Source organism: Hyalella azteca, unplaced genomic scaffold, assembly GCF_000764305.2.
Source record: "Hyalella azteca isolate HAZT.00-mixed unplaced genomic scaffold, Hazt_2.0.2 contig5520, whole genome shotgun sequence".
Taxonomy (NCBI): Eukaryota; Metazoa; Arthropoda; class Malacostraca; order Amphipoda; family Hyalellidae; genus Hyalella; species Hyalella azteca.
This window is the reverse complement of record NW_025935708.1, coordinates 57,010-69,134: the sequence shown is the minus strand read 5'-3', so window position 1 is coordinate 69,134 and position 12,125 is coordinate 57,010. Positions and strand designations below refer to the sequence as shown.

At 42.4% G+C, this 12,125-nt stretch overlaps 2 protein-coding genes across 3 annotated transcripts; one reads left to right on the top strand and one right to left on the bottom strand.

Annotated features, from left to right (window-relative positions):
* Window positions 1–2,551: 2,551 nt before the first annotated feature.
* LOC108676504 (glutathione S-transferase) lies at window positions 2,552–6,504 on the top strand. The gene is made up of 6 exons (XM_018164584.2): window positions 2,552–2,652; window positions 3,165–3,305; window positions 4,361–4,365; window positions 4,905–5,016; window positions 5,426–5,521; window positions 6,238–6,504. The coding sequence occupies exons 1-6, from the start codon at window positions 2,617–2,619 to the stop codon at window positions 6,445–6,447; spliced, it is 600 nt and encodes a 199-aa protein (XP_018020073.1). The 5' UTR covers window positions 2,552–2,616; the 3' UTR covers window positions 6,448–6,504.
* A 127-nt stretch (window positions 6,505–6,631) lies between these two features.
* LOC108676512 lies at window positions 6,632–11,826 on the bottom strand. Of its 2 annotated transcripts, XM_018164593.2 has the most exons (7): window positions 11,790–11,826; window positions 11,260–11,347; window positions 9,568–9,816; window positions 9,097–9,213; window positions 8,679–8,934; window positions 8,271–8,392; window positions 6,632–7,560 (listed from the first exon to the last, which is right to left on the bottom strand). In XM_018164593.2, the coding sequence occupies exons 1-7, from the start codon at window positions 11,804–11,806 to the stop codon at window positions 7,387–7,389; spliced, it is 1,023 nt and encodes a 340-aa protein (XP_018020082.1). In that variant the 5' UTR covers window positions 11,807–11,826; the 3' UTR covers window positions 6,632–7,386. The 2 variants fall into 2 exon arrangements, with proteins under 2 accessions (XP_018020082.1, XP_018020081.1); XM_018164592.2 differs by having other exon boundaries at window positions 8,679–9,213.
* Window positions 11,827–12,125: the final 299 nt, after the last annotated feature.

The window sequence follows — 12,125 nt, the reverse complement described above, 5'->3', positions numbered from 1 at the left end:
ACGTTTTCCATTTTTATAATAAATTTCATCATGCTTTTTTCTCACCACATGTCATTCATTTTTTTTGTTCATTTTGTCATTCATTTTTTCTCCCCTGCTTCCTTGAATGACAAAAGGGTGTAAATGAACTACCCTCTATTAACTTTAATTTCTTCCATCGTTACATTTCTACATTTTTCATATTTTTAATGGTTTCATCAAACTTGATTATATGAAATGACTTTTACTTTTACATTAACCCTTTCACCTGCAAACATAGGAACATGAAATTTGAACTTCTGAAGCCATTACGATAAATTATGGAGAATTAAAAGATAAATTTGCCTCGTATGGATTTTTCAAGATTTTGCATGATATTGGAGTAAATTGCTGACGGAATTTCCATAAAAAGCAGTCCCCACGCTGAACAAAATGGGAATTTTTTATAATTTATTAATCCAAATGCAAAGGGAAAATATCAAGCTGCAATAAGATTGCATTTGTTCACGATACTTAAAATTAATTAAAATTCTATTGCTGCTTCAGACTTATTAAAATTGACGAAAGAGCGCCAATTTCATTGTCAGAGTCAAAACTTTCATTTAAATCTGGGCTGGATATCGGCAGAGGCATGATAACGTAGGCTCCTGCGTCGAGATAACATCAATGGCTGGTGTGAACATCTATAGTAATCGTTCTGCTAGGAGGAGCCATCATAATCTTAATGCATTTGAATAGGAAGTACTCTATACAGACTTATTTGTAGTTTGCCAACAAGCGGTTGTGTGGCACGAGTCTACTTCCCTGACAGCTTGCGCATTTGACCGTCCATGCAGAAGCACGTAGTTTTTCTAAAGCCATAGCTTTGACGAGATATCATGGCACTCTAACGAATTTGCTTGATGGAGTCCTCCACAATTTGCACAGAGCTCTTCTTCTGAGGTAAGCACCGAGTGTTCATGAGGCCCAGCACAAAGCAAACTCCGTCTAGGAGAGTTATACCCTTCAGTAATGTGTCCCAATCTCTGGCCTCTGTAGTACCTGCATGGGGCTAGTAAGGGACTAAGGGTCTCATCCAAGATAGTAAAGAGACGTATTTAATATTTATTCTTCTGGGAAACGTTTTTCCTTGAAAAGTGGCTCTAATTAAAGCGCCCCATAGACTAGCCGCTCACTAGCGTATCTGACTCTCGAGTCCGGCTAGTTGATTCTGACTAACGAACCTCCAGTGGTGGGAAATTTGCATATTGCTACATTACAAGGAAGTTATTAATTTTTTTTCTGGAGACGGACGGATCCATGCAGAAGATAGGGACATTTTTCCACGGAGGTAGAAGCTTAGATTGCATCTCCTCGACTGATTTTTTATTCTTGGCTGCCAGCCTGTCGGTAATATTGGAGTTTATGTTCGTAATATTCGAATAGGCGTTGCAACCGCAGTAACGGAGATCGAAAAATGTACCAAATGATAGCCTAAATTCTTTTTCGTATTAGTGTTACAATATGTAAATTTTGAACTAGCGAATATTGACTATTTGGGTAGTGATTTTGCCCAGATTGACTGAATCCCTAACAGTTGATTCTTGCTGATCATTGAAAGGCAAAATAAACTTGAGGTGATCAGTCAGCGATAATTTATTATATGCTTCGTGAATTGAAATTTAGAGAGGTCCCGTTACAGTGAAAATTTTCATTCAACATGTTTCATAGGATGACATGTTTCATGTGAGGTAAAATAGACAGAAAGCAATTCAGTACAGGAGCTTCTCGGACTAGTCACTGATCGCGTTCATGCATCCTGTTAGCGGCGACTGAGGCAACGTTTTAATTCTCTTTTAGAAAAACAGATCGAGCTTCTGACGTGACATGGAGCTGCATCCCTTGCAAGCGATGTTTTTTTATTATTAAAAACTTGAAGCTTGCCTAAATTTCGCACCGGGACGTGGTATGAAGAGACGTACAGCCTCAGGTAAGGTTTTTACTGCGCTTGAGGCCGCTTAGTTTTCATTTCAATATTATTTGAATATTTTTGTAGGTTATTTCGGGCATTAGAAAAATTTAGGTCCCAAGTATTAACGCGTAAAAATTTTTTGATAGCTATTTTCGTGTCGCTTGCGAATACAACGAGGATTTATTTCAATTAAAAAAATATTACCTTGGCTCAACATTTTGCCTGCTCTCCTATTGTTTGTATTCATAGGGGTTCGGAAGCTGATCCATGAGGCATTTGCTTGCTCTGTAGGCTAGAGGCGTGACGGTAGAGTTTAAAATTCGTACCGATTAAACACAATGCTTGCGTACGCACTTGGTATAGCACTATAGCTGCTAATCGTTGCTTTTGTATGCTTCTGCATTAGGGCTATTGTCAAATGTCAAAGCTGTTGATAACCCTCTTATTCATCGTCCTCGCTGGAATATATTTTCATCATCAGTGTTTATTTATTGTCATGTCTTATCAGTTGCGGTAAAAGAGAGAGATCTTGTCTGCGCTGATAAAGATAAGCTGTCAGTCCGCCACCCGACGCGTTGCAAGGCCCCCGCAACAAGCTCAACCGTCAACGGTTTACGGTCAACGTCTTCTCAGTTGGTGCTACGCAGCGGCAGGCGAAGGTAATCGTGTACGATCTCGGTCACATCATGGCTCCAATTCTCGGCTACTGGGACGTTAGAGGCGTAAGATAATAGTGAATTGTTTAAGTGAAATGTGATTTATTGAGAACAAGCACCATCAAAAGGACAAACATCTAGAGAACTGTGCTAAACAGCAGCGTGTTTTGATTATATTGAATCCTTTGTGCGAAGTTGGAGCCAGTCTGGCCGGCTCTGGGCACTGTTCTCAACATTGAGCACAATAACGTTGATTAACGTCGAATGTGGCCAGCTTTATAAGTTCGGGACAGCCAGCCTTTTCCTAAGTTTATATAATAACTTTGGAGTTTAGAGTGATGTTTAGGTGTAGAGTGATGCAAGTGTAATTTATCAGTCTCAATGTCACGGGTTGTTGCGACGTTTGAGCGTTCAGTCCGCTTCCTTCATCACTCAACTCTCGAAGAGTGTCGTCAAAATATCCATGCATTATTCAATATTATTATCCAGAATTTCCGTCCTACGTTTTTCTATATAATTAATGCATGCAGCTTTATTATAGAGTTTCAATTTAAGTAATAATGTTTGCTGTTCTGCAGATCGTCCAGCCCATCCGCATGCTGCTGGAATACACGGGCACGCGCTACGAGGAGAAGCTCTACGTCTGCGGCCCCGCCCCTTCTTACGACAAGTCCTGCTGGCTGAACGAGAAGGATTCCTTAGGACTTGACTTCCCTAACGTGAGTGCGACACTCGACACAAGTGGAGTTATTCTGCCTAATAATCTAGGTACCTATAATTGAGTTAAGAGTTTAGAGTCCACAAATGTCGGAGCTATTCCAGCAAGTATGGCAGTATAGTAGCGCCGACTATGAAGTTATGTATGAACATCGCAGGACATACACAACTTGTTGCAACTCACTGCTCACGCAACTCACTGCTCCAGTTTTATTGTGCTTAATCGCCCGGTCATCCGCCGATTTCACCAGCACTGTCACAGGCAGTGGGGATATAACCCACAGCTCGCTGCCACAATCCTGGTACTCTGAACTGTTACATCGCTTGGCCGCCCTGCCAAGTGGTAACAGCTAATCCAGTTAATAGTCCAATCATCCCGCGCAAATGTCCGTGATTTTCAAATAACTTATCTGATATTCTAGCCGTCCTCTCCCTATACGAGCGCGATACTCGGTCCCTGAGGAGTTATGTACAGCTCCTCGGCTAGTCCTCACTTGCGCGTGTTATTCCTTTTAAATGGATTTATGAGTCTAGCATTCTCCGTGATTACCTAACAGCCGCCGTATTTACCTCACAGGTGCCGTATTTACCTCACAGCCGCCGTATTTACCTCACAGCTGCCGTATTTACCTCACAGCCGCCGTATTTACCTCACAGCTGCCTTATTTACCTCACAGCCACCGTATTTATCTCACAGCTGTCGTATTTACCTTTCAGCTACCGTATTTACCTCACAGCCGCCGTATTTACCTTACAGCTGCCGTATTTACCTCACAGCCGCTGTATTTACCTCACCGCTGCCGTATTTACCTTACAGCTGCCGGCTTTACCGCACAGCCGTCGTATTTACCTAACAGCTGCCGTATTTACCTCACAGCCTCCGTATTTACCTCACAGCTGCCGTATTTATCTCACAGCTGCCGTATTTACCTCACAGCTGCCGTATTTACCTCACAGCTGCCGTATTCACTTCACAGCTGCCGTATTTACCTCACAGCTGCCGTATTTACCTCACAGCTGCCGTATTCACCTCACAGCTGCCGTATTTACCTCTCAGCTGCCGTATTAATCTCACAGCTCCCGTATTTACCTCACAGCTGCCGTATTTACCTCACAGCTCCCGTATTTACCTCACAGCTCCCGTACGTATATACCTCACAACTACCGTATTTACCTCACAGCTACTGTATTTACCTCACAACTGCCGTATTCACCTCACAGCTACCGTATTTACCTCACAACTGCCGTATTTACCTCATAGTTGCCTGATTTACCTCACAGCTGCCGTATTTACCTCACAGCTCCCGTATTCACCTCACAACTACTGTATTTACCTCACAGCTGCCGTATTCACCTCACAGCTACTGCATTTACCTCACAGCTGCCGTATTTACCTCACAGCTGCCGTATTTACCTCACAGCTCCCGTATTTATCTCACTGCTGCCGTATTTACCTCACAGTTGCCGCACTTTCCTCAGAGTCGCCGTATTTACCTCACAGCTGCCGCATTTTCCTCAGAGTCGCCGTATTTACCTCACAACTCCCGTATTCACCTCACAGCTGCCGTATTTATCTCACTGCTGCCGTATTTACCTCACAGTTGCCGCACTTTCCTCAGAGTCGCCGTATTTACCTCACAGCTGCCGCATTTACCTCAGAGTCTAGTATGGTTCATCCCATATATAGTCATTTGTTATATGTCAACTGACTTTGTGAGTGGTTCTTCAGTATGGTTCATCCCATATATAGTCATTTGTTTTATCAACTGACTTTGTGAGTGGTTCTTCAATATGGTTCATCCTATAAACCGGCCTCTGTTATCATTCCACCGATAATGCTATAAGTGTTCATAACCAACTACATGTACTGGGCTGTTGAGTGTCAATGTGCTGTTACAGATCAATCAGTTCGAACTAATGTCCCAAATAAAAGATGCGTCAGAATAACGCAGTATTTTTTTTGATTACTTGCTCCCGGTTAGTTAATTTTAGTTGTAAATTGGTTAGTTATAATAAAGAAAAATGGATCAAAATTGTTGTCAACTTTGAATCTTACTCCTCTTATTGTCTTATTTTTCCAATTTTTTTCAATGCGTGTGATGTTTGTGGTGGATTTGAACAGGAGAGCGACAAGGCGGCATACCTCGCTGGGCTTCCGGCGAAGTGGAAGTCTCTTTCCGACTTTTTGGGCTCACGGAAATGGTTGGCCGGCGACAACGTGAGTGTTGCCAGAGATTACGTGTTGCCAAAGACCACGTGTTGCCAAAGATCACGTGTTGCCAGATATTACGTGTTGCCAGAGATTACGTGTTTGCCATATATAGGTCCAGACCATATCCCGACAAGATCAGTATCCTAGATACGCGCATCAATAGCCCCACGTACTTGTGGTACCAGGCAATCACAAAATTCCTAGCTTACAAAATACATTGAATGACATAGTCAAAAAATATGCCGGATATTAAAAATCCCAGAAATAATGAGTTATGTTTAATAAATTTGTTTTCAACCTAGCGTAACATTTAAGCTACACTGTAAAAAATTTCATACATGAAGTAAAATCAACGTTAGTCGCTATTTAGCCACCCAGAGACGCCGAGCTGTTATGATCACCAAGTTTGGAGAAGCGGGTGGGGTTCGAAACCCATTACTAGTTGTGAAAAATCTAGTAGATATCGGCAAGGTGGCCGGGTGGTTAAGAATCAATGATAGGCCAATATGACATAATTTATGCTGTCATCAATATATGTATAATATATCATGATAAGATATGTTATATTATGTTATATTATATTACAGTATATAATGTTATATTATATTCTACTGCATTATGTTATATTATATTATATCACTATAATTATTCGATATCATTCATAGGATAATTACGACGAAATAATCAATATTAACATCGTCATTTGGTACGTGTACTTGCAGTTGACGTACCCAGACCTGATCGCATACGAGCTGCTGTACCAGCACCAGGCCCTCGCCCCGGGATGTCTGCAGGACTTCCCGCTCCTGCAGGACCTCATGAGGAGGGTCGAGGGGCTAAAGGGCATCAAGGAGTTCCTACAGACTCCCAAGTGCAAGGATATGCCCTTCAATAATCCTGTAGCGCACTTCGGGGGGCGCGCGTCGAAGTGAACGACGCGCAAAAAAATATAACTCGTACTCACTGCAATAACCTTAAAAAATATAACTCAGTACTCACTGCAGTGAGCGACAGAGAGCGCATTTTCTCGTCGACGAAAATTTGAGGTCACGGACGGACAGACAGACAGACGGACATGGCAAGCACAATAGTGATTTTTTCCATAAATGAGAAAATGCGCTAAAAATGTGTGTGATGAAACGATAGCAGCGAGTTTTTTTTTCGACACACCGTCTTTTGACTTTCCATTGAAACTTTATTTGAGATTAATAATAAAACCAGTGCCAGTCTGCATCATTCACAGAAAGAAGTGAGGCTTTGTCCAAATAGCGATGAACTTGTTGCTCATTTGTGGTTCATTCTGACCCAGTTTCGCCCGGCAACATGGCTTATCAGTGCTACCTTCGTGCGACTACAATACAATACTATACGACTTCTTTTGTATTGACGACTATACGACTTGACGTACAATACGACTCGTTTTTTAAGCGCAGAGTTGGGTTTATTTCTTTGCGCAGCTCATTTTTACCTAACCAAAAGATACCCTGGTCCAGAAAATAGCAAATATTTACCAATGGAAGTGTAAGTAAATTGGCCCTCAGAGGAAAATTTATGTTTTCCTTGAAATCCGAATAAATGTGATTCGCTCGACCCTCGTAAATGTTAAGGAAGGATTGTGACAAAATAAAAAACTTGTATTTTAATACTATATACGGTACTGGTGTTATCACAATAAATAACTTTTTCGTTTAAATTTATTTCCAATTCCATCATTAAAATTATTGTTAGGAATAAATTTATTTTTTACGCATTTATCACAAGTATAGTCAGGAGTTATCCTTATGCATCATGACGTTGGTGCCATAAACGATGCTCACTGCATCAGCAGCTGACAATGTTAGAGTAGGCAATTACAGCTGCTGCTCATGGCATCAACCGATGACGATTTTGGCACAAGCGATGGGTTTTCGGTTGTCGTCTGAAGAGAGCGGCCGCAACACCACCACTCCTCCCCACGCCACGCGCAGGTGGCCACTGCTGAGCAAGAATGAGGTTTGCCCCCGCGCGTCAGGGCGTAGCACACCAAGCACCGTCACGACGGGGTCCTTGAAAGGGAAGAGTAACTTCATCATTAATGATTTGTCTACATAATGCGGAAAAAAGGAGCATTTAAGCTCCTTAAGCACTTCCAGCGAATGATTCACCGTATTATAATTACTTCGAGATGCCTAGCAAATTACGGACCAGGCAATAAGTCCAGCAGCTATCTCAATCAATCGTCAGCTATGGAAAGATCGGGTTCCAAAGGCCGGATCCGTTGTGAATCAAGTCACGAAAAGTACGAGAATCGGCAACAGGCCATGGGCCTATTTCTTCAGTGCCGACACTTCTATTCTATTTTATTTTATTCTATGATGGATCATGATATAGCCAGGATGTGTCACACAGTGTGAATCATAACACATATCGTTTCACACAGTGTGAAACGATAAGTCCAAAGAAATAGCGCAAAGATTATCACTAATATAAATGCACAAGCACCAAACACTGTGAACGTGCATTCGCGTTAATTTAACACATATTACACATTACTCAACTTGAACAGCAGATGAAAAGTTTCCATTACATGAGAAATTCGTCTGGTTTATCAATGGCATCATCATAACGTTGACTCATATTCGCGAATTGATCCTGAAAAACCACACTGCCAATAAACAGGCTCAGGGTCACGAACATTCCAGCATTACCAGCCGGTAACCCTATAAATCACCATGAGTTGTTTATGTTACTCATGCGTTTCTCTTGAACAACTCACCGCTTGCCCCGTGACATTACTCCCGCAGAAGTCGCGGGTGGGGCGCCAGACCTCGAGGCTGTAGGAAGGACCCGTGGGTAGCCCACGTAACTCCCCTGTGACCACCGTAGCGCTTCTCGTGCCTGAGGGAGGTTAGGGAATTGAGGGACTCAAGTTCTTCCTCAATTAAAATGAATCCACAGTTCGAAATAACGGTTTAGTGACCGGCTGCCCCGTAAAATAAGCTGTGTCGCCGTTTTTCCAAATGTAGTGTTACCTCAAAAAAACTTTGACATGGTATTTTTTTCGCGTGGTGCCCGGTCACTGAAATGCCGTCGAGACCGTTTTACGGTGATTTTTTGAACAGTGTTTGAGTATTAAAAAAGACCGACATATTCTCATGAAATAAGCTAGCTAGAATCCACCCACCTTCGGGCAAGTAGGCCTGGGCAAAGAAAATTTCCCCAGTTGGCCCATCGGTGAACATGGCCACCGCCGTGGCCGACGTCGTGGCAATGATGGTCGAATCGTCGTGCGTCGTGTGCACGACGTTCGTGTTGCGTGTGATACCCACGACGTTGGAGTTGCTTGTGGTGTCAACGACGTTAGTGTTGTGTGTGGTGTCAACGACATTAGTGTTACGTGTCGTGTCCACGATGTTCGTGTTGCGTGTAGTGTCCACGACGTTGGTGTTGCGTGTCGTGTCTGCGACGTTCGTCTTGCGTGTCGTGTCCACGACGTTCGTGTTGCGTGTCGTGTCCACGATGTTAGTGTTGCGTGTCGTGTTCACGACGTTCGTGTTGCGTGTCGTGTCCACGATGTTCGTATTGCGTGTCGTGTCCACGATGTTCGTGTTGCGTGTAGTGTCCACCACCATCCCGTCAGCGCCCAATTCTGCCGCTGCTGCCGCTGCCGTCGCCGCTGCAGTGGCCGCCACTAAACCACCGCTCGCTAATTTCACGGCCTGAAATTATATAACAAAAGAAAAATACTCCGAATACTGCAAAATCTTACACGGAATTTAAGTCGTAATTTTCGTTCTCGCGCGTGATATTTTTCTTGGTGTACTTTACTATCAAGAAAAAGTGATTACCTCAGTTAAGTTGACTTAAAATTTTGTGACAAAATATGGACAAAAGTTCTGGAAGCTCTGAAATTATTCCGGATCAAAATTTTCATAAGATTCGTTATTCTTTCAGCAAGATTCAGAGGAAGATATCATTAAATGAGATTCACCCTAGAGTTTCGCCGTTTAATTAAGTAGAATCTAGATCTTTTCCCACGCCTAGAATGTAGAGGCATGGGCACCAGCGCCCACCTTGATGATCTTAAGGCCAATCTTGGCCAGGACAACAACGGGCACCTCAACGCCCCCCACATCGACGTTGCCGTACGTCGCGGCGTCTAGGACGTCATCACTCCTCACGTCAACGTTGCCGTACGTCGCGGCGTCCGGGACGATGTGGTCCTCCTCCGGGATCCAGAAGGGCAGCGTCCACTCGTCTCGCAGATCCTGCAGCTCCTCCAGCAGCCGCTCCTTCGTCACCCCCAGCAGCTCAGTCAGCTCCTGGATTTTAAAGACGGAGGAAATGGGAACTGGATGACAACAATACCAACAATACCAATGACAACAATACCAATGGGTATTGTTGTGAGACAAGAAACAGTTCCATGTTTCCGTCTTTAAAGACGGAGGAAATGGGAACTGGATGACAACAATACCAATGCAAAATTCTGAGGTGTGGCAGCTTCTAATTCTGGTAATCAGAAGCTGGGACGGCTCTAAATTTTGATCAGGTAATGGTGTTCTGGGATGGTGTAGGGGTAGGAATTAAATCTAGGCGATAAAAAATAGCTAATTCCCATGTAGGGTAGGGAGAAAGGTGAAATTGGAACAGGGTGAACGAAACTGGTAAATACAAATTTACAAATTTGAAAATTGGAATAAAACTGTGTTATCGAAACATATTTCCATAGAAAAGGTACTGTAGGAATTAACGATATAAAATTATGTTTGTTAAGAAGGCGATGATGGATACTGGGTGACGAAAACTAACATTCGCACAATGGATTGAGACATTCAGTGACAGCCGGCGCTTTGCTCTGAAAGATATCGCTATGGCAGCGGTGTCATTATAGCCTCAATAAAAGATTTAGTTATCACTGCACAGAAAATCATGGACACGTATTCGTAAACTATATCTTTTATACTGATAAAGAAAGTATCTTCAATCATTTCGCCTTCTAATTTGATCAACTTTATTTAATTTTACGTCGTTTTTGGGTGCTCTGAGCAACTAACTGCAACAAAAACTCGTCAACGTACGCGGTCATTTCATTTCGATAAGCAATATTTAACCATAGCCATTACTAATTCAGTGATAATTCAATTCTGATTCGAATGAATCGGAATACATAAAAAAGGTTCATATGCATTATATGAGATCAAGATTATTGACAGCGGATAGCAACCCTGTCAAAGTAATTAAAAATGCCTTAATTGATCTCGTGGGAACTGGAACAACTGGAAATGTTTAAAATATCACAGAACTCCCTCACACGACTACAATTTCTCTATGCATCAAGACCTGAAGACATCAGTATATCAAATTACCACAACCACTGGGACATGAGAGGTTAAAGGCACCATGGGGCCATACTTTCAAAACTGGCTAAGTGAACGTAAATACTTACGCTCTATTTTCTTGTCTATGATTGGCGAATTTTGCTTGAATATGGCCGTCAATGATTAGCTGACGAATTTACGATCTCTTAACTTTTTTTGAAAGTGCAGGCCCTGGATCATGAGTCATCGGGACATTTAGGCTTTAGGGCCGCAGAGCATCAGGACCTATACTTTCAAAAAAAGTTAAGAGATCGTAAGTTCATCAGCCAATCATTGACGGCATTTCAAGCAAAATCCACCAATCGTAGACAAGAAAATAGTGCGTAAGTACTTACGTTCACTTAGCGAGTTTTGAAAGTATGGCCTTAGGACCTCAGAACTCACCTGATTTATCACGTCTTCGTCATGATGTTCTTCCAGAGCGCTGTCTCCTCCAGTGCCCATCAGCGCTAGCGCCAGCACCAACAATATCCTGACACATACAACAATATTTTGCAGAGAAAAATTTCCCATCTTGATTAAAATACTAGATTTCATATATTCATCTTGCAAATGCTCTCATTGAGAAGATAAAAGCTTCCATCTTGATTACAATAAAAGAATGAGTAAATATCTCAACTAAGTTGACTTAAAATCTTGTGACAAAAAATAGAAAAAAGTTCTTGAAGCTATATTCATCTTGCAAATGCTCTCATTGAGAATTCATAGAAGATATGAATATCAGGTATATTAACTTCTGCCGCATCATGCAGATTTTGCTGCAATCTTTGCTCGTTTATTAAATCAAGTTCGGAGATAGATATTGAACTTTACACTCTTGTTCATCTATAAGTTTAATTTTAAAAACAGAAATTAGTCATTGATACTGGCAATGATCAAATAATAAAGCAATTATTCTTATATCTGCAACTCACAGTTTGAAAAACCTCATCTCGCCGCAGTTGCTGGCTGGTGACTGCTTCGCATGCGATGCCAAAAGCCGGACAGTAAACCGGCTTCTGGGTCCCGGTTTTGCGAAGAAATTGTTCCTTTTTGTACTGTTATCCTCAGCTGGGTGCCCACACTGCCCGTGTTGTACTGTTATCCTCAGCGAGGTGCCCACACTGCCCGTGTTGTGCTGTTATCCTCAGCAACTGCTGAGGATAACACACACTGGCACCTCAGCAACTGTTATCCTCAGCCTTATCCCCCAGTGCCCATGTTTTGCTGTTATCCTCAGCGGGGTTTCCCGCTATTAATATCGATAATTA

Excerpts from the sequence above, each read along its gene's own strand:
- LOC108676504 (XM_018164584.2), top strand. The coding sequence starts at position 2,617 with ATGGCTCCAATTCTCGGCTACTGGGACGTTAGAGGC. Across the intron at positions 2,653-3,164 it reads GCTACTGGGACGTTAGAGGC|ATCGTCCAGCCCATCCGCAT; the intron begins GTAAGATAATAG and ends GCTGTTCTGCAG. Across the intron at positions 5,017-5,425 it reads GTTATATGTCAACTGACTTT|GAGAGCGACAAGGCGGCATA; the intron begins GTGAGTGGTTCT and ends GGATTTGAACAG.
- LOC108676512 (XM_018164592.2), bottom strand. Across the intron at positions 9,214-9,567 it reads TTGGCCTTAAGATCATCAAG|GCCGTGAAATTAGCGAGCGG; the intron begins GTGGGCGCTGGT and ends ATATAATTTCAG. Across the intron at positions 7,561-8,270 it reads GTAATGTCACGGGGCAAGCG|GACCCCGTCGTGACGGTGCT; the intron begins GTGAGTTGTTCA and ends TTCCCTTTCAAG.